Raw genomic sequence first — 25,099 nt, forward strand, 5'->3', positions numbered from 1 at the left:
TTGTTGAATACAGATGTTTTCTTTTGCAAATATAAATATTTCAGTTGATGTGAAGAAAGTAGGGTTTGAACCCTCAGATATTGTGAGACTGCTGGGTAAAAAATATGAATCTGTCAATCTTCTAATTCTATGATAATTCTTATAGGATTAACCCTATTATGCCAGGGTTGCCTTAGATTAGAATACTTGGTAATATTTGGAATTGATCAACATCACAATCACTTAGGGCTTAGGCCCTCTAGATTTAACATTGAGTTACTGCAGTTTCTTCCAGCGGTGAAATGTCCTTTTAAATTTAGTGGGGAAATTTGTATATTTACGTACCGTGATATGCCATAAAATAATAACAATTATGAGTAATGTAGACGTGCCGTGGATGAGAAAGTTATTATTTTTATGTTTTAACTGTACGTATGGAACCAAATGTACCCTTGCAGTTCGGTTTGTACACAAGGGTCTACCCATGGGGGTCCTTGGACTAGATGTGGAATTGGTAGCCTACTTAAGACTAAAAGTAACATGTTGAGTTAAATTTACAGAAGGACCTGCAGTATTAACAAATGAACAGCAGGGGGAGCCTGAGTGTTTTACATTGGAAATGATTGGAAATGGGTAAAGTAATGTAATGTTACAATTTTCTTTTAGTGGTTCAGCCACTATTGCCCAGCAATGTGTGTCCCTGGCTGGCTGGGTCCCTGGTTCTGTCAGAGCACGGAAATAGCATATTTTCCACCAAGTGTCAATGTTGTGCAACACATACGTACAGTACAGCGGGAACCGGTCTGATTTTGGTAGTTATATGGCGGTTGCGATGTGTGCTCATGCTTTTCAATGGGGAAAGTTGGGAAGCCATTTCAATTATATAGTATGTTTACTGTTGATCAAAATCGCACAGCATCATGGGTCAAATATTTGGCTGCACCTGTGTGATTGGATTCTAGCTGTGTGAATGAATGAATATATCACTGAATGAATAGCACCCATATCACTGATAAATAGTATAGTATATATTTGCAGCCCTAAGCCAATCGGATGCATGCACAAGAACTGAACATTCCAGTATCACATGCATCAGTTAAAGTAATGCAGGTAATTCACCCATATTCAACCTTGTGCTCTTCAAATAATTAGTCCCCTCCTCCTCACTAATGCTCATTTTAAGATGGCACCTTTTCTGTCTACTCACTCTTGTGTGTCATTGGTGGGTGGTGGAGTGTGGACTGTTCAGAAACCTGCCTACCAGTACCAGTGACATTGATGGGGATTTCCGAATAGAAACTACATTTCTTCTCTTATAGCTCTTCCTGGAAAGTCAGCATGCTGAAACAATAGGCGTTCTTGCATTTAAAAAATAAAATAATCACTAAACCTGCCAGCCTGTTTTTAAGTGGCATTTCTTTCTCGGCCTAGAGGGAATGTGCATGAAAACTTTCACAGAAATCGCACACTGTGTTCATGAGGCAAAACGGACGAATCCTACAAACCTTGGAAGGCAATCTTAGCCAATCGGCATGGACGGATGGACGGACGGGACAGGGTGCAAAACTAACATACTCTCTCCCCATGCCTTTGGCCTGGTGGAGACAAAGATGATGATGGCTTTCCTGGTCCTACTAACTTCAACTTAAGAAAAGAGAAAATAAACTAATTAGAAAAAGCCTAGGAAGGATATCGTTGCCATTCCAACATCAACCGACATCACAAAACTACTTACATTTTAAAATGTAAGACACCATTAAGCACATAAGCAAGGGATGTGCTCATGCTTTTCAATGTTGCTCACAATTGCACAGATTGAGCATCATGGGTCAAATACTTTTACTTTAGGCTGTGTCTGTATGAAATAATTCTGTGTGAATGAATGAATTACATACCCTGCTATCACTGATAAAAAACACCTCAACTACATAGCCTAGTACAGTGGTTTTCAACCCTTTTCATATCAAGGTCCATTATTTATTCAGCTGCATAACCACCACCGTTTGATGAGATTTTGCCTCTCAGACCCAAAACTAAGAATATTTTGTTGTTGGATAAGATTTTGTCCACAATTCCATGCTGTATTGATGTGGTACCATATAGGTCTCTCCTATATGGATAACAGGCAAACGATCAAAATAACAATTCTTATAAATTCTCTAGCCAAATTGTGTAGATTTCTTATGAGTTATGAGTCCATTTGGTTTCATTTTACGCTCTCAAGAGTGAGGACAACTTTAGTTTTTTTCAACCAAGGTTTTAGGTTGTCATTAGAGAAACTAAAAGGTGAGTGTTAATTTTCTTTCATTTGCTGCTTTCTTTCGTTTTAGGGATTTTAGCAGTTTTTGACAGGGGGGTGGGGGCATTCGAGCATGGGGCTAAATATGTATTTCTTTACAAAATGTGATAGCGATTTATTATTTTATTATTTACTATAGTCCTAATAAACCCCAAGAAATTACATCTGGCCACAGAAGATCACAGGATCTACTCAAACTGACATATTGAGCCTATTACACACAGTGTGGCTTCCCCCCAGTAGGCTACCTTCACATTCAGTAGATCCTGTGATCTTTTGTGGCCAGATGTAATTACAGTAATTCTTGCGGTCTAGTAGATATATAGTAAATAATAAAAAAATAAATCGCTATAAAGTTTTGTAAAAATAAATACATATTTTGCCCCATGTTCGAATGCCCCCGCCTCCCTGTCAAAAACAGCTACGATCCCTAAAACGAAAGAAAGCAGCAAATGAAAAAAGTTTAACACTCATATTTTACTTTCTCTAATAACAAACTAAAACATGAACCTTGGTTGGAAAGAACTACAGTTGTCCTTTAAACGATGCAATAAGGTTCTTGGTTACCAACTCTCCATCATTTAGCTGGGGGCCACCTGGAACACCCTCAAGCAGCCGCGTCACGTTCCTATAACGGCGGTGGGTGCCAAAAAAATAATAATAAAAAAAAGCCCAAACTGGTACACCCGATAGGCTACTATTTAATATTTCCCTTATTTTTGATACATTTTCTTATCACGTCTATGGTATGAAAACAATGCTAAGGAGTTGCTTCAATTAAATATAATTGCTTTAAGCTGAAAACGATATGTTTAATGATGTTTTTTAGCGTTGTTACATTTATCATGCATGCCAATTAATCCGACATGCGCAGCAATTGTAACACTGGAACAGCGTCCACGTTCGGTTTAATAACTCCCGACCTGTTTTATAAAAAAAATAACTTGAAGTGGTTTATGGTAGCTGACATGTGTAGGTCCGTTGCCTGAAAATATTACATGTGTAGATAAACGGATCTCTGAGTAAAAAAATGAAACGTGCAAAGTGTTACATCGTTGGCGGCTCTCCCCTACTTTATTTACAATTTGCTAATGAACACAGTGTTTCAGTTCACAACGAACACATTCAATTGTTTCAGTATTTTGTTTCAACATTTCAGCATGATCAATGATAAACAGCTAGCAGTCGCTTTCTGGCGGTCGCTTATTGACGTACCATTTAATGTACGTGATCCAGGTAAATGTCTCTTTCCAGTAGGGTTGATATTTTCGGGCATATTTTGCGGCTTTTGCTCGGCGGCTGGCTATTAGCTGCTCTTAAAAGAGCCGTTGTGTTGGCGCTGAAGATAGTGCTGTCAGCCTCGGCAGCTACTTGTAGAGTCGGTGTTCATCATCGTAGATTCGTAGTCAAATGGAAATGCATCCTGTACTGTAATGTATGTATGCGACATACTCTCTACCTGGCAGCAGAACAAAAGCCACCTTATTAGCATTTGAATGCCCATGGCGGCGACTCAACACCTATCTGGCCCGCGCCCGACGCTGCACAAGGTATGTGACTACGTGACATTTCATTCAGGACAGTCACGACAGTGGGTGCATATTCTGCTATTAAAACAGAATGCCAGTGGGTGCAGCTGCGCTTCTGCACCCCCGTAGATGACGCCGGTGCCCTCAAGGACCACTGGTTGAAAACCACTGACAGGGCCTACAGTATATCCTATGAACTGTAGCTTAGATGGTTTTATCGGTGACGTGTTGGACATAATGCATGCATTTAGATGGCTTTCTCACTATAGTGAATATCGTATGTCGAAAATACTGGTTATCATTCAGACTAGCAGATAGATGATCAGTTACACTTCTGGTCCATAAGTTATTACATTATTGATCCAGCAGTTCTGGATCAATAATCCAGACACTTCCCATTTGATTAAATAATTAAGATACCACCCTAAATACCACAATTTCAAAATTGAACACAATGAAGATACCGGTATGTGTGAATACATACTTGATTAAAGGGGAATACCACTCATTTTCAACATTGAACCCATATGTCATTACCTCCATTCTGTGTAGCCTAAGAACTGGAGGTTTAGAACTTGGGGTCATAGTGACATCACAATGGTGTACTCTTTGGCCTGCGACTGCGTGCACGCCTGGACTGGCCACTTAACGTACGAGACATACAGTATGTTCGGTGGGCTGACCCGTAGTGGATGGGCCTAGTTGTCTGTTTCGGTGTAGTTTGTAGTCTGTTGGTTGTGTATCATTTATGTTGTTCTGTAAAAGTGGTGGTATTAAAGGTATATTCAGTGATTTCACTTTATTCAAATATCACTTATTTTTTTGTTTTGTTGTGATAATCCTCCCTACTATAGAGTGTGCTGACCATATAAGGAGTTCCTCCCTGTCCCCAGTTAACCCCTGGGGGTCAAAAAACCTTAGGTTTCGTTTTTGACTCTCTATCCTGATTGGACGAAAGGCTGGGTCCCACAGCCAAAAACGAAACCTAAGGTTTTTTGAGTGAAATCACTGAATCTACCTTTAATTAAGGGCTTATGTATTTAAAGTACTAGAGCGGTGCCCGTTGGAGCCTCTACAACGGTGCCTGTTGGGCACTGGCCTACTTGGAACGATGTAAGTTGGAAATACATGCCCTACCCAGATATTATGTCTGTGTCCCTTTTATGCCCATATATGGAGTTCTTTGTCAGGCATGCCCAAATATGGAGTCTATGCTGACATCAGAATGACGTCAGAACAGGCCAGCTCCATATATGGACATATATGGACTGGGCAGGGGCCCTGTCGAGAGCGCGGGGAGAGGGACTTTTTGGATTACAGACGTACTGTACAGACTTACAGAGACTTGGTGCATTTATAGTTTTAGATTTGCATGTGCCTCGACCCAAAAAGTCGGTAGAATATAGGCTGTGTGCTGGTTGTGGTGGGCCAAATTCCACGAAAATGTCAGGGCCGGATTTTTGTCTCAGTCCAGCCCTGCCTGCGTGGCTGCGTACAATATATGTGTGTCAGACATTCTAGGGACGAGGCAGTAAGCAATGGGCAGGGACCCGGCGCCCATGGATCCATACCTGAGCTCTGCCTGGTCTCTGTGCACACAGGATGACTGACACACCCAGTATGCTGCCCCCTCCCACCCCTGTACCTCTGGTAAGTAGCCTGGTACTGTGGTTCCCAAACGGCATGGGGGTCAGGAGTCAGGACATATCATTTCGGGGTGTCCCCAGATGATTAATCAATGTGCAACATTGTTTTAATGTTTTCTCACTCAACAGTTAACAAACCTACAAACAGTACAGTACAAGTGTATAGGGTATGCACACATTTGTAAGGCTATAATGACCTTCAAGACCTTTTTAATAACGAATGGGCCAAATATTGCGTGAAAGAGGCAAACATTGTGGCCGATCTACAAGCTCACAACACCTCGCAGTGTGTGTGAGGCGTTGTGAGCTGTAGTAAGGTTATTTTTACTGTATTTATCTGTGGAACCGAGTCAAAGTAAATGTAATGCTCACTATAGCGGGTATGTGCGGGAACGCCTACTGAGTGGCAAAAAACTATTTTCTGGCCTGGACAGCCCATACATCCAAACAGAAAAGTCCTATCTGATTGCATTAAACAACATTAAACTCACTTTGCACTCACTTTAAGCATGACAGCGCTTCAGTTCAAATTTGATTATATTATTTTGGAGGGTCATGGCCTGAAAAGTGTGAGAACCCTTAGTACACCCTCCCTCCTAGCCCCTTAGGGCTGTATTTTGCGTGTCTTAAGTACCAGGTCTTATTCCCTAACTTGAGTAAACTAAAGACCTGGAGGCGTGGTCAATGCTCGCTGGCCACTCAGAATAGCCAAATGGCATTGATCACGCCTCCAGGTCTTTAGTTTACTCAAGTTAGGGAATAAGACCTGGTACTTAAGACACGCAAAATACAGCCCTATAATGTCTTACACCCTATACCTATGCCCAGCCCCTCATCTTCCCTTATTACACCATTCTCATCCTTGAGGGTGCGGAGAGTGAGACCCTCAAGGGTCCTTAAGCGGGTTCCAGGGAGTCCCTAGCTAAATTGACAATTTATAGGAACCAAACAGACACTTTGTCTGGGTTTGTAACCCAGAGGGTGTGAAATGGAAGGCCTGAGTCGGGTATGCCTAATTTATATCAAACTGGTCCAAACTGGAATCACCACGCCACCCTATACTTACCTCAAATCTCCATTCTGCTCGCACCCTGTCCATTGTCCAACCTCGCCCATATCTGTCCAGCCCGCCACCCTGTCCCTCTCTCACCTTAGCCAACCCCACCCCCACCCCACGACAGACCCCTCCAACCCTCAACCCCCTCCTGTCATATTCGCCCCCAGTGCCCACTTGGCCAGCCGGTGTCTGTCCGCATCTGTCACGCATGGACTGCACTCATGGCAGTGATACGTGTTCACTTCACACACACACACAAAATATGCTGTTCCTTCTAGGCACACCATAGTCCTGATGATTGTGGATCCAATCAAATTATAAAGGGTTAACAGTTAAAATACAGAAAGCCAGTAGGCCTATTGTGATTTTCCTTTCTTTTTTAATATATTTTATTTTTTAGACCAATGAGTAATGAAGGTGAGAAATGTACTTGTTTAGGCTGGTTTTGATTAATATAGACATTTCTCATGTATACATGATGTAGGCCGTAGAAACACGACTAGTCGTGTGAAAAGGTACACAAGTGTGTAAGACAATGATAATTATTTGCCTCCAATCATGCCCCAAACACAGCCTGCATGATGCTTATTAAAAGTATTAATGTATTGGTAACACCTATTTTTACCATTGCAGAGGACAGGTCTGTCAGATCTATTTGAGTGTATTATGTATAGAGCACCTGCTGTCATTACCATTATGGCAAGAGGCTATTATGTTTATTCAATATATATTATTTTGCCAGTTGCAACACAGTAAAATCCTCAGTGCTAATTTAACTCTGAAAGTTTGAAAATGTAATGGACACCACGTCCATTACATTTCCAAACTTTCCGAGTTACATTTCCCTGAGTGTGATACTGTGAATGACAGTCGAGTAAACAGAGCAGAGGCCAGTGGTGGAATAAGTGCTCACATTTAATACCGTTACAAGTGAAAGTCTGGAATTCCAAATGTACTTGAATAAAAGTACTAAAGTGTTGGCACCTAAATATACTTAGGCCTACCAAAAGTAAAAGTATAGGCCTAGTCATTGTGCAGAATTCATCTAACCTCCTTTTAATTTGAATGGTGTGCTCATTCTTGATAGTGCCTGGTAGGTCTGCGGACCCCAAGGGTTGCTTGAGGGTGTTCCAGGGGGGTTCTTTTCTGTGTTTACTGAAGAGCTGGAGAGACTGTTACTGAACAAACACTATAGCAATGATTACTATCACAACATAGTGCTATTTAAAGATGGGTGAAGTGTGATCTACATAGGTATTGCCATCCAGTGCCCTTTCCTGTTGTGCTGTGAGGGTCCATGTCTCGGCCCCATACAGCAGTACTGACTCCACTGTGAGGGTCCATGTCTCGGCCCCATACAGCAGTACTGACTCCACTGTGAGGGTCCATGTCTCGGCCCCATACAGCAGTACTGACTCCACTGTGAGGGTCCATGTCTCGGCCCCATACAGCAGTACTGACTCCACTGTGAGGGTCCATGTCTCTGCGCCATACAGCAGTACTGACTCCACTGTGAGGGTCCATGTCTCGGCCCCATACAGCAGTACTGACTCCACTGTGAGGGTCCATGTCTCGGCCCCATACAGCAGTACTGACTCCACTGTGAGCGTCCATGTCTCGGCCCCATACAGCAGTACTGACTCCACTGTGAGGGTCCATGTCTCGGCCCCATACAGCAGTACTGACTCCACTGTGAGGGTCCATGTCTCGGCGCCATACAGCAGTACTGACTCCACTGTAGCTACAAACAGCCGCCTCTCGAGGTCTCCTACCATGTCTGATTTCCACACTCCCCTCATCCCATGCAAGGCATCCCAGGAAAGTGCCCTCCGGACATTGGTCCTGTTCTGTTAAACCTTAATCAAACAGAGTAGCAGCACTTTAAACAAACATAGAGTACAATGTTGGTTTAAAGAAGTAAGGCACCTCTCACTTCAGACGAGTGATCTTTGAGGGCCGCTAGCCCCTCCAATGCAATGAATGGCTTTCATAGGCCAGCCAAGTCCATGGACTTTTAATGTTTGTCAAGAGCCTAATTATACATTTCCCGTCCCAGCCAAAGATTATGGACTTAATTTTGTTTGTATAGAGTAAATTATGATGTAATCTGTGCCAGCCAAGTCTATGGACTTTAATGAATGTTTAGGGTAAATCTAGTAATAAATGTATTTAATAAAATAAAATTGACATGACAACAACAACATGGCCCCCAAAATCTGGGCGCCCCTCACTTCACACGAGTGTGATTTCCCCTCCTATATCCAGCTTTTAGTGTATGTTCACAAACTTTCCTACACAAACATTAAATTCCCATTGACAATGATTGGAGAATTTTACGTCAGTGTCTGAGCAAATCGACAGTGTCTATTTTTGAGGATACAGGTTTAATGTTTGTCTTTGAAGGGAAATTTTACGTCATAATTTTTTGATTGATTGAAATATTTATTAACAGTTTGTAGAATTTACAGTACATTTTATGCACAAACTCAATACAAAGACTGTCAACTGTGAGTGGACGACCCAATTAAGCATTACACTTGTTTACAACAGGGTCCACATTGTTCAATTCATCAAAACATTTAAAGACATTCAAACATTTAGAGACATACAAATAGACATTTCTATGTAGCTAAAGAACAGAACAGGAATTCATCATATGGGAAGCAAAAAAGGGAAAAGATACAATATACAGTGAGGGAAAATGGGGTGGGGGGGTGGGGGGGATTCAGATTTTACAGAGGCCAGTTTCGAATTGCAGCCATCCGTAGGTGCCCTTTGAGAGCGGTTTTGAAGGAGTCAAGGGATTCACATGTCTTAATGACTGTTGGTAGGGCGTTCCACATTTTGGTGGCATAGGAGCGAAAATAATTTAGTCCCTTGTTTGTGCCGAATCTGGGTTGTACATGGTTTGTTGCACTCCCTCTGGTGTTGTGGGTGTGGACTTCGTTTACATTAAGGAAGTATTTAGACAGGTACATGGGTATCTTGGTGGTGTATCGAATCTTGTGGACCAGACCCATTGCAAGATGCTGTACTCTGTCGACGACCCTAAGCCATCCCAGCCTGTCAAAGTGGGCAGGGGTGAGGTGGGTTCGGGGGGTGAGGCCAAGTAGGAGCCTGACCAGTTTGTTTTGGGAGGTCTGGAGCCTTGTTTTAAGGGCCTTTGAGGTGCTGTGGTACCAAGAGGTGGATGCATAGTCAAAGAAACCTTGTACGAGGGCTCCTGTTAAGGTCTTCAAGGTGTTTTTGCTGACCAGTGAGGAGATCCTGTAAAGGAATCTTGTTCTTTGATTGACTTTTTTGATTACGTTGGTGGCCATTTTATCACCGGAAGGATTGGCCTCCAGGATGGAACCTAGGTAGGTAATTTGATCTTTTCGTGTGATAATATTGTCACCCACTCTAACCAAGAAGCCATCTGCCTTGCTGAGTTTACTATTTGATCCGAAGAGGATGGATTCAGTTTTTCCCAGGTGTAAGGATAGTTTGTTATCAGCGAGCCAGGTGCAGATTCTACCGAGTTCAGAGCTGAGGGTCTTTTCAACCTGCAGTTTGTTCCTGTCCGAGACCAGCAGTGCTGAGTCATCTGCGAACAGGAACAAGTTGCAGTCACAAGCTGAAGTCATGTCGTTAACATAAATTAGGAACAGTAAAGGCCCTAGTATGCTTCCTTGTGGGACGCCACAGCTCACTGGGAGGGGAGGGGACAGTGTTCCGTTCACCTCCACCATCTGTTCTCTCCCCTCCAGGTAGGATTGCATCCAGCTCACTGATGTGCTATCAAAACCAATAGCTTTAAGCTTGTTAACCCGTATGGAGTGGTTCACAGTGTCAAAAGCCTTTTGGAGGTCCAGCATGACCATGCCGCAGTATTTTCCAGCATCCACCTCGTTTTTGATGTGATCGCTCAAATAGAGGAGGCATGTGTCAGTGGAGTGGGATGTTCTGAAACCAGATTGGAACTCCTCTTTTTCCATCACTTTCGAGATGGAGCTTAGAATAGAAATAGGGCGGTAGTTGCCGGGTTCTAATTTACTCTCTTTTTTGTACAAGGGGGTTACTTTGGCCAGTTTAAAATCTTGGGGGACCTGTCCCTGTTTGATGGAGAGGTTAACTATGTGGGTGATGACTGGAGCTATGGAAAAGGCTCATTAATGTGCCTCATTACGTCATATTGTCTCTTTATTGTTAATGGCGTTTAACTTAAAATCATCTCAAACGGCCCGCGGGCCGTATGTTTGACATCACTTGTCCCCTCATGTCTCATGTTTGCCATTGACAATGAAAGGAGAAATTAGGTCATATGTAGACAAGCAAATTGGCTAACCAATCACATAAATTCAGTTTTTCATGAGATGATGTATAATGATAAGAGCGCCCCTCACTTCACACGGGTGTGATGTTGTTGTACTTTACTCACAATACCTACTCTTTCATACTTTCACAATTATGAACTTAATAAAGTAATTAAAACTTTAGAATGTTGAATGTAGGTGTAGTATAGTTTGTGAGTTTAGCCAGGGAGTAGGGACACAACCCTCTAGGTCAGTGGTTCCCAAACTGTGGTGCGTGCACCCCTTGTGGTGCGTGAGCGCCTTCTAGGGGGACATGCAAAGTCTAATGGTGGTGCTATGGTTTTATTTTAAATATATTAACATATTATGCCAATATATGGCAAGTAATGCAGAATATAGCCTATGCTGCATATACTGTATATTATGCCATATTCAGGTTCATATATGTGCATATATGTGGATAAAAAGGAAATATATCTCTATATAGCTTATGCAATTTATATTTCCATGTGGGAGGTGCGTCAGCTAGGTCGGGAGGTAAAAGGGGGTGCATGGCCAAAAAGGTTTGGGAACCGCTGCTATAGGTTATGACAAAACTGTCATTGGGCTCCTATGACGTAACTACTCAAAACCATACAGCATATAAGACACAGAGACAGAGAGATACCTCTTAGACAAGACTGAGAGCCCTGTCGGTTCTTCTACGTCCTTTCTGGTAAGCAACAGAGAAGCGTGGGTGCAGCACCCGGGGGACACAAAGACGTAACGGCGAACATGGAGGACTCTCTCACCGACTATGGTGGTTCGATAGAGCAAAACATGGAGCTAGGCGATATGGAAGAGAACGCGAGGGAGCGACAGAGGACGACGCAGCAGGAAAGGAAGGTGAAGGTTCCTCGTAGAATCATCCATTTTGTCAGTGGGGAGACGATGGAGGAGTACAGCACAGATGAGGAGGAGGAGTACCTGGAGCAGCCCGAGATCAAAGCGCCCCCGCCAAAGAACGTGGGCCCCTACGTCTGGTTCCACCTCTCCAAGGCCGCCTATTCCACGCTCTCTGCCTGCGACTACCTGGGAGAGAAGTTTGCCGACCTCCTCGGCATATCGTCGGCCAAGTATCAGTATGCCATCGATCAACATGACAGGCAGAAGAAGGAGGAGGAGGAGAGGAAGAAGAAGGAAGGCCAGTTGCCAGAGGAGTCGGAACGATACGTCATCGACCAATTGCGGCCCGAGGAGTATTGGGAGGAGCGAATCACTATCCCGGATGTGTCGGATGGCCCCGCTGCCCATGGTGATTTGACCTGTGATATTGCGAGTGAAGAACAGCTCCCGCCTGTCACCTTTGGAAGCCCTGCCACTGTCACGACAATCTAAAGCACTGGTTCTCAATGTCGGGTCTGGCGGCCACCAGCGGTCCAACTGGACCTTTACGGATCCGTAAGATCCCGTAAATGTAGACTGAATTCTACAGTGTAAGGGTCCATCCTGGTGGTTGCCAGACCCACATGTTGAGCACCAAGTGACCTATAAAAGCACAAAAAAGAATACATCATTCTTATGGATTCGGTGTCAAATCACTACCACGTGGGATCCTCCTGCGTGTTGCTGTATGCATTTGTATACAGACAGGGGGTACAAAAGAATGATGTGTAGAGAATACCAGAGGGGATTTTTTTTTTGTTGCTGTGGAGTGAGTTAATTAATTATTAAGGATGAAAAGACGTTGGCGGAAGAGAAATGAGGGGAACGTTTGCCTGTTTACCTGTGGTACCAACATCAATACAGCATGGAGATGTGGACATACTTTAGTTTTGGGTCTGCAAGGCTTAATGCATTTTTTTACAGCGTGGCATGACGGTTCAGCCGTTCAGTAGGCCTGAGCGATATGACTTCAAATCAATAGCCTAATTATTTCAAACTTCTGCCTCTATTACAATTAACTAATGATTCTACCACAGGTCGTTTCGAGGAAGCAATCTGATTGGTTGAAACAGCCGGTGGTTAAACCAGCACTGTTCACCACCTAATCAAAACAAAGAATTCAGCCGCTCTGTTCTCCCAGAGCGCTACCAAATTCGGTGGCTAGGCTAGCTAGTTTATTGGGACATTTGTGGTCGTAGTGACTACATCTGTCATTAAAAATATATATTCTTTCAGCGATTTTCTTAGTTTTAAGGGTAACTGTGGTAGAATTGCAATATTACACTTGAGGGTGTGGGTTAACGTGATTATTGCCACGACAGGGATGCGGTCAGGAATGAGACGGAGTCGAGTTCCGCAAGCATCACTGAATAACTCTTGTGTAATATTGCTTAATTATAGCCCTTATAGTTCTCTGACAATATCTGTACTTTACAGGCCCATAATATTTAGTATTGTATAAAGTACAATAGGCTAATAATATTAAGTGGTTAATCAATTTCACCAATTATTAGATTAAATAAAATATATGTCGTCGTGTTCATTCATTGATATTTATGGTAATAAATTAAAACTATATTTCAGTCAGATAACTTCTTGAATAGATTGAACAAATATTTATTATAGAATGAGAAATACAAGTGTGCATGTAAGATACATCTTTTCTCCCTGCTCGGCGCAATTATACAACAATCATTAACCATTAATATAAGAGCAGGGAGATTGATATCCAATAACAACCTGGGGAATAGAAATAGCAGCGCCCACTGGTGGCGGTGGGAGCAACCAACACTCACACTCGGTCACTGCATGGTGGTGAAATTGGTGACCTGCTGAAATAAATCACATAATGTCAGTGTCTGAATGTAAATCGTTGCAGTTTGTTTATTAGCAGAGTTAACTAGTAGTATTCAGGCGACATATTTAAATACTTCCATTTAAGTTGTCTGAAGTCCACAACTTCCACAAGATGGTCACATATTTCAGTAGGTCACCAGTTTCACCGCCATGCTGGAGTGAGATTGTGGTGCTGGATGCGTGAGATTTGTAAACTTTACATTTGCTTCTACAATACCAGTTAATTAACTCAGATTGACCATTAACCATTTATTGCAAAGCTATTGCAATAAATAAGCTATTCGCTCATATGATTGATATATCATACTACCTGTGTACCGAGACACAGCTCTGATATCAACAACAACCCCCAGAGCAGAGCATATGATAATAATACAACCCATAAAACCTGTTATAATCACTGATACCCATAACAGAACTAGATACCACATATCATCACATTATAATCACAGAATCACCCATTTCAGAACAAAATGCCACAGAGAGGAGGCCAGAGAGTTGGAGGTAATTTGAACGCTGACATCTGAACAAGCACCGAGTCAGCTTGGCATGTAGAGTGAACACAAAGTAGTGACTGCTTAAAAGGACCGCCTGATTCAATTGTGGCCATGAGTGAGGTAGCTTGCAGTGAAGGGAGTTGACATGGAGAGACAGCTGATTAAAGGGAGCAGAATTAATTACTGTTAGAGAATGAACCTTCTGACCATGTCTCAACTATCACTGCGCTGGATGTGTCGCAACATAACAATCAGAAAAGTATTGGCACAAAAATAAGTTTCAAAGAAAATCAGCAGCAAATTTGAACTGAACACACAATAGCCTACCTTATTATGCATTTGCGGTTGAAATCTGCTGCTGAGCCAATCAAATTATGTTGAGAAACTGAACCAGAAAAGGAAACGGGAATGCCACCTTCTGGAAACGGGAAACACAGAACGCTCATAAGCATGCAAACACATGCAAACGCATTAACTATTGCACTCTCACGCACCCACATTACTCCCTCTATCGTGCACACAGTCTAACAATCAGAACAGTTTTTGAGATGCAGGTAAACAAAACTATCAAAGAACAAAGGCATTGGTGTGTGTGTGTGTGTGTGTGTGTGTGTGTGTGTGTGTGTGTGTGTGTGTGTGTGTGTGTGTGTGTGTGCGTGTGCGTGTGCATGTGCGTGTGCGTGTGCGTGCGCTCGCTCAGGGGTCAGGGGTCAGGTCCCCCGAGGTGTCTGGTCCTTGCTTCCTTGCTTCCTCCAACTTAGCAAGAAACCACTTTGCTATCTCTGGAGTTTGGAAATGAATAATCTTGCCAAATCCATCCTCTTCGCGACCGATGACATCCTTATGATATTTGACTCTCTCTGCAGCCTCGATGCGAAGGAGTTGGCCATCGATTATATGAGGGTCTTTGGTGAACTCATCGAACAGATACTGCCACATACAGGTCATTTGGCCATATGGACGCTTCGTCACAAATAAGAGCCCGCTATTGGTAATGATGAGGAAGTTGTTGTCATTGATCTTGGCATGAGCAAAGTATCTACACTTTGCAAAACGTCTGTTCTCAATTACCTGAAGAATCTGCCTGCCGACAACCTCCGTACCCTTATATGGTTGTATGACCCCATTATCGTGGATGAAGCGAGGAGGACGCAGGGACTCAAGGTCCTGTGAGGTCTCTACCATCCTCTTTATCCCTTGGAAGGTACTTCTGAAAACATCGACAACGCCTCCTGTAGGTTTGGCCACCAATCCTACTAGACCCTTCACACAACCCTTACAGAAGCCTGTCACGCCACCTTTCTGAGCACCTTCTATGGGTTTGGTGAAAACACCTGTGACTCCACCAACAACACTTGACATCAGTGCGTTTCCGGTTCTGGATATCTGCTCTGCCCGGCTGATACGCTGTTGATCATTGATGTTCTCTTGTCTCTCCTGCTGGTACTCATCATCCATCGTTATGGCAGCAAGACCCTTTGCCACGGTACCCGTGACGCTGGTGAGTGACCCGGTGACGCCCACTACAGTACTGGTCAGTACTGCTTTTGTTCCAATAGCAATGCCTCCCGCAAGTTCCCCCTGGGTGGCTCCATGATAGGTCTCAAGGATGAAAGTCTCCACTCCTTCAGCCACAACCCTGATCAACCCAAAGGGATTTCCCAGCACATCAAGACCAAACACCAACACATACATTTGTTTAAGGGCCTGCTTGAAATAATGATTCTGAACTTCTACATTGAGCTGTTGAGTTGTGTACAACTGGGAGGTAAACTCCAGTTTGGCCAGTCTGAAGACAACGTCCTGTATGTCAGTGAGTGTAGCTCCTATACTCTTCAGAAGCAGTTTGAGGGACTCGATGGGAATGAGTTCTGTATTGCTCTTATCCTCTCCAAGTGCACTAAGAGTGAAACTCAGGCGCACCTTTATGTCTGAGATGTGGAAGTACTCATAGAGGCTGACAGGAGAGGTGTCAGTAGCCGAGATGTGGTCGAGTTCTGCCAATGTATACTGTATGTCATTGTCAAACTGCTGCACCTCCTGTTCTGAGGTTGTTATACTGGCGTTCTCAGGTGTGAACAGATCTACGATGGCATTGAGGAACCCCAGATCAAGCTTCAAACACATCTCCTGGATCAACACCTTGAAGAACTTGATGCGATGTCCTGCCGCTCTGGTAACAATGTAGATATCTGCCAGGGGTTTCGGCGTAGAATGCCCTGTGATGGACTTGGCCAGTTTGATGGGATAGAACACGTAGGGGAAGATGGCTCCTATCAGCTGATTCTGGATTTGTACACGGTTGATTCGGATGCGGTATGAGGTCTGTTGTGGGGAGGCACTGTACTGCACCTTAACCCCAGGCAAGAATTTCCTTCTGAGCCGAGCCTTGAATGGTTTAAGCACTTCCATATTGTGACCATTGGGAGTCAGAGAAACCTTGTATTTCTTCCCCAAACCAACTATGGTGTTATTTATGGGTTCACACTCTGTATACTCTCTGAAGGTTTTTTCCAGCAACTCGGCCGTTTTCCCAGTCAGTGACTTCCATCTTGACTTCGATCTCTCCATCTTGAACTCCCACACCACATCAGAACTTGTAATCCCGATGAAACAGACTTCCTGGCTGGTAGTGTTGTTTACCAGAGACACGCCTACATATTGCAGGGATATAACTATTTCTGTCTCGGCCAGCTGAGCTATCTCGGTCTTGCATAGTAACTCGTAGTGTTTCTCTGTTTCTGTAAAGAGCAACACCCGTTGGAGGCCTTCATAGAAGGAGATCACAAAAAGTTCCCCCTCATTTTCCATATTCTTACGTAGATCTCCCTCACTCTTCAGAGTGTCATGGTACTGGCCACATATCCAGTGTAGCTCTCTAGACCCAGTGGGCTCTGTCCACGTGTAATACACAGCTTTACCTGGCTCTAACTCTTCCTTCTTCCTCTCCTCCAGTGAGCTCTGGTAGAACTGTAGAACCTGGTCCTTGGTATGGTTGATGATGAGGAAGGGAGCAGCACCATCATGGTAGTCAGAGAAACAAATCACAGTCGAGTGCTCTGATAGGTTCACGTCGACCGTGATCCCACCCAGTGTCTTGTCCAGATGCAGCAATAAGCAGTTCTCTGGCCGTGTGAAGTCAATTGTCCGAGGAGGAGATTCACAACCTTCAACTTTGATCTTCAGGTACTTGCTGTCTCTCTCAGGCCAGAATGGAATGGCTGACTGTTCAGGCTGTACCTGGGTCCACTTATGCTGTCCCTGCTCACTGATGCAGATGGTGTGTTTGGTTCTGTTGACCAGAAGGTAGTATGGCATGATGGTCACGATGCATGTCAAACTGAAGCTACTGGTGTCGATCTTCACCCCAAGATGGTAATCCTTATATGTGCCTTTACATTGTATGTCTCCATAGCTACCGACAGTATCCAGAGAGAATTCCTTTGAAGGCTCACTGTCTGAGATCATCACACGCACCTTTTTGTTTTGCAGGAACATCCGTGGCTTGAAGGAGAAGAGCAGTGGTGTGCCATAGTCCAGTGGGTGTTTGAAATTTATATCATCGCCAGCCTTGTACTGCAGCAGCTGGCCTGTCTTGTTCTCCATCCAGTAAGGTGAATAGATGGACACTATGGTTTGTTTTGGGTCATATTTGACATGCATCGCTATGTTGAGTGATGCCCTCGTCCTCTTGTCATCCCTGTTGAACACAGTATAGGTGATCTCTTCCTGTTCACTGAGGATACTGTACTCAGCAGACCAATCCTGAGCCAAGTAGTTGAGGAGGCGGAGATTGAGAATGGACTGGTTGATAACGGCAGTTTGCAGTTGTGCAGAGTTGCCTGGTTTCAGAGTGGCCTCTGGGGCGATATTTCCCCTGTCCTGTAGTCTGTAGGTGATCATGTATGGCAGCAGATTACGCAGCAAGATGGATGGCCACAGGTGGAGGATGTAGGGCTCATCATAATTATCCTCGATGCTTCCTGCGTGTTTGGATGTTGTCACTGTGTCCTTCAGCGGTACAATATTGACAATCAGCATGCCGGCTTTTTCTCCACAGTGGTAACAGGTCTGCTGAAGACGTGTGTCAGGTTCCTGTCCAATGACGTCCTTGTAGTTGAAACCCTCTGAGCACTCAAACTCTATCTGACCACTTTCGCCTGCCTCTATTACTGGCTGCAGACTCAGCTCAGACCTGTAGTATTTCAGAGGCACACAGAATTCCTCATTCGGGAGAGACATACCCAGACATTGATGTGTTGATCCTTCAAACACGTTGAATGGGATAGAAAAGTGATTGATGATCAGAACAGGAGAGCGGATTTTTATGTACTTGTTGCCCTTCACATTGTAGATCTGACACACCAGGAAGCGAGTGAGTCCTGAAGCAATATGCTTCACACTGTACATCCCTTGGCCCACCTTGACCAGCTGCATGATACTGGACGACATGTGGCCCACTGGAGTGGACCTTATGTAGTAATTATTTCCACTTAGGGGGATTATAGTGGAGAATTCATCAGAGTCTGTGGTGGTTCTTGAATAGTCCATATTGAGGATCTCTCCATCCTGCAACTCCACTATACGGTTGTCACACTCTCCATCGGTGGGGCTGAACATCTCACTGTAGAGGACAGACACCGGCAGGCCTAGACAATTCTTCACTACAAATGGATGCTTTTGGAAGTACTCGTTTGTCTGCTCGCCTTCCTCTGCAAATGTCATCTGCAATTTACTGAGAATGCCCAGTCCACATTTTGAGAGGGTGATGTTGAGATAGTCTTTGCTGCTTATGCTGATAACTGTCTGATATTCTGGGGTTTTTCCTGTACGTTCCTTCTTCACCTTCAGGTCTAGAGCCCAGGGTCTTGAATCCTGCAATGGTTCCTCTAGTGGTTCCAGAAATGGCTCCCACACTTCCATCATCTCATTGTAGTAGTGAACTTCTAGACTAAGCTGACCTTTGAAGTTAATTAACGTGTTCCAGTTCTTGACATCTGCATGGAAGGAGGACTTTGCCAGAAGCATGGGGACAGTGTCATGCCCGATACCTCCCTCCACTGTCAGGCAGATAGAGTTGATGGCTACCTGTAGTGCCTCTCCCTGTGGTATCTTGATGGGTACCTGTAGTGTCTCTCCTTGTGGTATCAGTGGGGCCTTATCCACTTCCACTTCCAGGAACCACAACTTTAACTCCTTCCAGCTCTGCCGCTCCCATAACTTGGGGGGTATGGAGCTGCCTAGCTCATGTGGAGCTTCTGCAGCAGCCTTTGGCAAAGACTGGACGATGGTGCTCACTGTGTTAATGACTATAGGTGATACCATCATTGAGAGGTCACTGATGCTGAACTCCATAGCTTCAGGGAAGGTGGGCTTCTGGGTGCTTTTGAAGGAGACCTCACAGGGCTGTAGCACCATGGTTATGTTTCTCCTATTGCCCCTCAGGAAGGGGCATGCCACAACCTTGAGGTCCTTGATGATGGCAGTCGTCAGTGATTCCTCTGCATCATTCTTCATCACCAGGTCACACTGCATGACTTGCATCACCAGGGTGGGAGCGTCGGCACGTGTTAGGTCTGCCACAAAGACAATCTCTGGGTTCTTCAACAGAATGTTGTACTTGAATCCACTCGTTGGAGCCGGAGCTGGAGCCAGAACTGGAGCTGCAGCCGGAGCTGGAGCTGGAGCCGGAGCCGAAACTGGAGCTGGATCATAAATGGCATAGGCTTCCTGGCTGCCCTTGAGGAAGATGTTTGCAACATTGAGCAGGAACTCCACGTTGGCACACAGGTAGAAGTCCATATCTATGTCCATAGTGGTGAAATCGCGGCCCTCACAAAAGGCCACCTCCCTCATGAGGTTCAGTTCAGCAATCCGCATCATTCTGGGATGACAACTGGGATTCTTGTCATCCAGCAGGCAGTTGTTAAGTTTAACTAAGATCTTCATGGACCAGTCCGAGTACTGGAGGAGAGAGGTCGTGATGGTTTCCAGGGTAAACTTTGCCAGTTTCTGCTCCTCTTCCTGCACCTCGTTACCACTAGGGTTGTACAGGGTTAGAGTAATAGAGTCAAACTTTACGTCCAGTTTGAGTGTGTTTTTCACATTAGAGGGGGAGGGGGGAGAGGGGGGTGGCACAACTTCAGCTACATCCTCAGCTACCTCCCCCTCACTCATGGACAACAGTGTACACAGTAACGCCGTCACGTCAGTCTGCCTCTGCATCAGAGTCATGGGTTTGATGTGAGCTGCAATCTCCATGTCAGGTATTTCATAGTACCAGGTGGATGACATGTTTCTCGAGATAGACACCTCCATGTTAACTGGTTTGAGCAGCTGAGTTTCTCCTTGAAACTGATCTGCCTCAAATGTGGTTCTGTAAAGCCTGAGGTCACTCAGCTCCACTTCCATCATATCCACTATGGGGGGGATCTCTGTGTGGGTTGTGCTTGGCATCTTGACATAGTGGTTCTTAATGGATATCCGGCCCATGTGGGCTACGATGACATTCCTCCCCCAATCAGAAGATTGGGGAAGGAAGAAGAAAGGCATATTTATGTGGATGTCGAGAGCCATCCGTGCACTGCGTTCCGCCAGCTCCACTACACCAGCCTCCACTACGGCAGCCTTCTCTGCAGGCTGGACACCCGTGGCATCCTTCACTGCAGGTTGGTCATTTTGGAGGTTGTTTATGAAAGCCATTATGGAAGAGACAAACTTCTTGAGATACATGACTTGGATGCCTCCCACAGTCAGTGAGATGGAACTGTCAACTTTAGACATATCCAGATAGGAATCTCCCTCTGTGGCATCTGTATAGTTCACCATGTGGAATGCGATTGCCTCGTCTGCTGATGTATGGCCTGATGCTATGGACACCACTTTCTTGTAAACGGCATCTTTGTCACAGTCCAGGATGGAAATGTTCTTTATCTTGGCTCGAACCTCCATCTTCTTTTGCATCATCAGAACATCTGACACCAGACTTTCAATACTAATCTCAGAGATTCTGGCTTTCTCTCCTCTAAGGAAAATCTTCAGATTATTGAGCTCTGCTCCGATGTTCAGATTTACCACATCTTCAAACTTAGATGTCTTTGAAGTCTGTCTCTCGGCAATCACAGGTTCCACCTTATTATTCCTCATGCTATTGTCCTCCTCCGCCTCCTGCCCTCTCTCCTTTGACTTAGAAGGAGGGATGAGGTTGTTGAAGAAGTTCACGACATTGAGTAGAGCCTCAGTGTAGAGGTGCATGTCTAGTGATGAGAGGTTCACTTTAATTAGCTGTTCTGTATTTTTGTGTTGATACTTGAACTCAGGACCATACCTATCAGCCGAAATGTACTCCACAATGAGAAATACATCATTCTTTGTGTTGTCTAGAGTGGTGATGAGATGAACCTCCTTTCCATCGGAATCAATGTACTCAGGGCACTTGAGGCAGATGTTGTGGATTGAAATGGATGATAACATGTCAAAGGTGCACACTTTGAGTTCAGTTTTCAGTCCTTCCATGTCCAGTTGAAGGATGGTGACCGCCTGACTCTCTGATAGATGACACACTTGTATGGACACCTTAGTTATCCCAAAGTTTATAATGAAATCTGTCATGTTCTTCTGGTGAGGTTTCTTGGTGGGTTCTGTATTTATGGGTGTGTGGGAAGCAGTGCTTTGTGGGGCAGATCTGCTCTTAGGCAGGGGGATGCTGTCTATCAGCTCCATAATGCCACGAATCTTCTTGTCAAAGATCTGAAGGGATAGCAAAGGTATATCTCCGGATATTATAAACTTGGCCATGCGTGAGTCTGTGGCGACCATGGCCCTGCTGAACACCACCTTCAGATCCACCGGCTCTAGAATGTGCTGTGCCGACTTTTTCTGTTTACGAGCTTTCTTCCAATCCTCATCTGGTTTGCTGAAGATAAACTGCAGTCCGTTGAGCTGTATGTCAAAGATGTCGTACGCTCTGGACATGATGTCCCCAATTGTGCTGCTTTCCACTGACAGCTGGGGAAGGCCCTTCTTGCTCTGACTCGTCATCTTCAAGTCTCCCAAGTCCAGCACCATGATTTTCTGAGCAGAATGATAGAAGCCAGTCTGGGGAATGATGACATAGGACGCCAACAGTTTCACTTCCAGGTCTAGAGTGGTCTGTGTCTCAATTACATACATCAGACCCGAGGATGTACGGTCCCTGAACTGCTCCAGTTTCATCAGGGTAACATTGGTCAGCTGGTCTAACTGCTGGTTGTCAGGGGGCCTGAAGAACTCTAACATTCTGTTCACTGTTACAGCATCATATATGATTTCCAGGGGTTGTGACTCAATGTAAATCTTCTGGTCAACAGTTTCGTCCAGCGGGTTGGTCTCGAAGTTAATGCTTAGCAGCTGAGTTCCTTTTTCCATGGCAGCCTTCCTTGACGACACTAGGGTGGGGGTGACCCGTTTATCGGCCAAGCCTGTGACTTCAAACATATTGAGCTCAACTTCAAGTTTGATGGCTTTTGCTCCTGGTCTCTGTGTAAATTTGGCCCTGAGCTCTCCAACTGTAATCTTGATAATCTCATTCTGATCTGTGGTGTTGTCTTTAAAGGAAACAGAGAGCTTCTCCATGTGGAAATCAACCTTCATATCCACAAAGGCCTTTGGCATGTCATTGACAGCAACCTCACTGTATCCAATGGCAGTGTACAGCTTGGCTTTCTCAGCAGGGGTCATAACTTCATTAAAAGCTTCAGTTGTGACATCTTTATCAGGATCACCTGTGTTGGTAAACACCCATCCAAACCAACCTTTTTCCGTCTTCACTCCAGGACGATTGACATTGCTCGCCTCCATCTCAGCCTGCTGCCGGGCCAACGTGATGTTAAATATATCCAGCATCCTCTCAGTCTCATCCAGATCATTGAGTAGTTCCCCAACAGGTTTATTGCCAGTGATCTTATCCTTGTAGAGCTCCCGGTAGCGTTTCACCGACTCCCGGTGTCGGTGGATGTGCTGCCACGACCACATGTGGACACGGGGCTTCACATCCACCTCCAGTATTCCTGTGATCACATAACGCCACCATATGGGGGCATTGGTTTGAACATGAACCTCTGGTCTGTACTTTCTATAGGGCAGGTTCAGTGTCATCATAGACACTGAGTCCATCAGCTCCAGAATGCTGATATACTGTGGTCTATTGAGCTCAATGGCCACCACGGCTGGGAGCTCCACATCCAGGTCCACTTTAGGAGAGGAGAAGTCCACATCTGACCTTGGATTCATCCGGAGCTTAGCTTCCACTGTCATCAGACGAAATAAGTACAAGTTGTTGATCTCCATGTCGGCCTCTAGATGTTGCAAAATCTTATTTGGACTGTAATTAGAATAGATCTTGGAGTTAACATTCCAGTAGGCAAACAGGTTCTTAATCTGCACAAGCTTAAAGAAAAGCTTGGCATTCTCATCCAGAATGCAGGGTTCCCAATTCTCATCAGCAGTGTGGAAGCTAAGGTCTTTCAGCGTCACACCAAATGACAAAGGACAGCGGGGATTCGTCATGTCATCCTCATACCGGACATGGATGTTAGAAATTGTGACCTGTAGGTTCTTGATGATCTGAGTGATCAGCTTCTCCATAAACGTGTCCTGCTTCTCTATCTCAGGGTTATTTTGTTCGGCGGCCTTCTGCCTGTTCTCCTCTATCCTCTTCAGCTCACTCTGGCGAGCCTCTTGCAATTGTTTTTCTTCCTTCTCGGCATCATACTTTATACGGGCTGTCGGGACTATGAGCAGACTGATACCACTCAGTGTTACCTCCACTGACTGGGTGTAGAGTTGGGACCATGGGATCTTCAGCTCTAGATGTCCTATCTGTCCCGCTATAACTTTAAAAGGAATGTCAAGTTGACTCAATGCATTTTCCTTTATTTCAAGCTTTCGGAGAACAGCATTACCTCCCCATATGCCAAGCTGAACTTCTGAGCTGTCGAGCTGAACGTAATCCCCTAAAAATCTATTCAGGAGTTGTACAACCAGCGATTCTAACACCATTTTCACATCACTGGAGGTTGTAAGAGTCTCTCATTTCGTCCCTTTCCACCACTGTAAGAGCTTATATAAGTCTCTGGTCTGATGTCGTACACAGGACATACCTTTGCTCTTAACACGGCCAATTTGCGCAGCTATAAATTGTAAGTCATTCATGATTGTCCTGACATTGTTTGCACATGGCTTGCTCGCCGGCACAATTGGAAAATAATCTTTGCTTTTGTACATCACAAATGAAGAGTTTCATGTAATCCTCCTTCTACCCTCCTTAAAAGGAAAGGAAATAATGAGAAACAATGCTGGCAGTGAGTGGATTATGTATGTATTTAATCTGGTAATTAATGAGTTTATAAACTGACAGGTACATGTGACATCTGTGATTTAAGCTGGTGTTTATCTACTTGAACCCTAGGGAAATCACCGAAAATTACAAATCTTAAAGTGACATACGGTATTGTGAGCTTGTAGATTAGCTATTTTTCTTCAAACCAAGCCTGGTCAAATCACCTGGAATTTTTGATCCTGCACCATTTATATAAACTTGAATTGCCCCGATCCGATCACGTGATCCGAAATCGGGGCTGATCACGTCATTTTCAAATGATCGGAATTGGATCGGGATCAAGAAAACGTGATCGGGACATCGCCATTATCAATATTATATCCATATCATGATATTAGACTGGAAATGGTCTGTGATTTCAGATTTTGTACTATTGTGATATGGCACAAGTGTTCTATAATATATCATATCGGGAATAATCAGTATTGGCAGATACTCAAAATTAAATGATCGGAATCGGATCGGGAGCAAATAAACGTGAACGGGACAAACTAACCATTTGGACAGAACGAGAGCAGTGGAAACATACGAACAAAGGATAAGCAGACAGTTACTTTGTCAGTTTCGTACAAAACAAAAAATTAAATTTAAAATGGTGTGATGTCTCCTTTAGGTTTAACCTTGCATTAAAGTAAAGA

At 44.4% G+C, this 25,099-nt stretch overlaps 1 protein-coding gene across 1 annotated transcript; it reads right to left on the reverse strand.

Moving 5' to 3' along the window:
• Nucleotides 1–14,779: 14,779 nt before the first annotated feature.
• Nucleotides 14,780–24,121, reverse strand: LOC310877001 (intermembrane lipid transfer protein VPS13A-like; the record flags this gene model as incomplete). The annotated part of the gene is made up of 1 exon (XM_083790647.1): nt 14,780–24,121. The coding sequence occupies one exon, from the start codon at nt 24,119–24,121 to the stop codon at nt 14,780–14,782; it is 9,342 nt and encodes a 3,113-aa protein (XP_083646773.1).
• Between the last annotated feature and the right edge of the window lie 978 nt (nt 24,122–25,099).

Source organism: Protomyctophum parallelum (assembly GCF_964188405.1).
Source record: "Protomyctophum parallelum genome assembly, chromosome: 19".
NCBI lineage: Eukaryota > Metazoa > Chordata > Actinopteri > Myctophiformes > Myctophidae > Protomyctophum > Protomyctophum parallelum.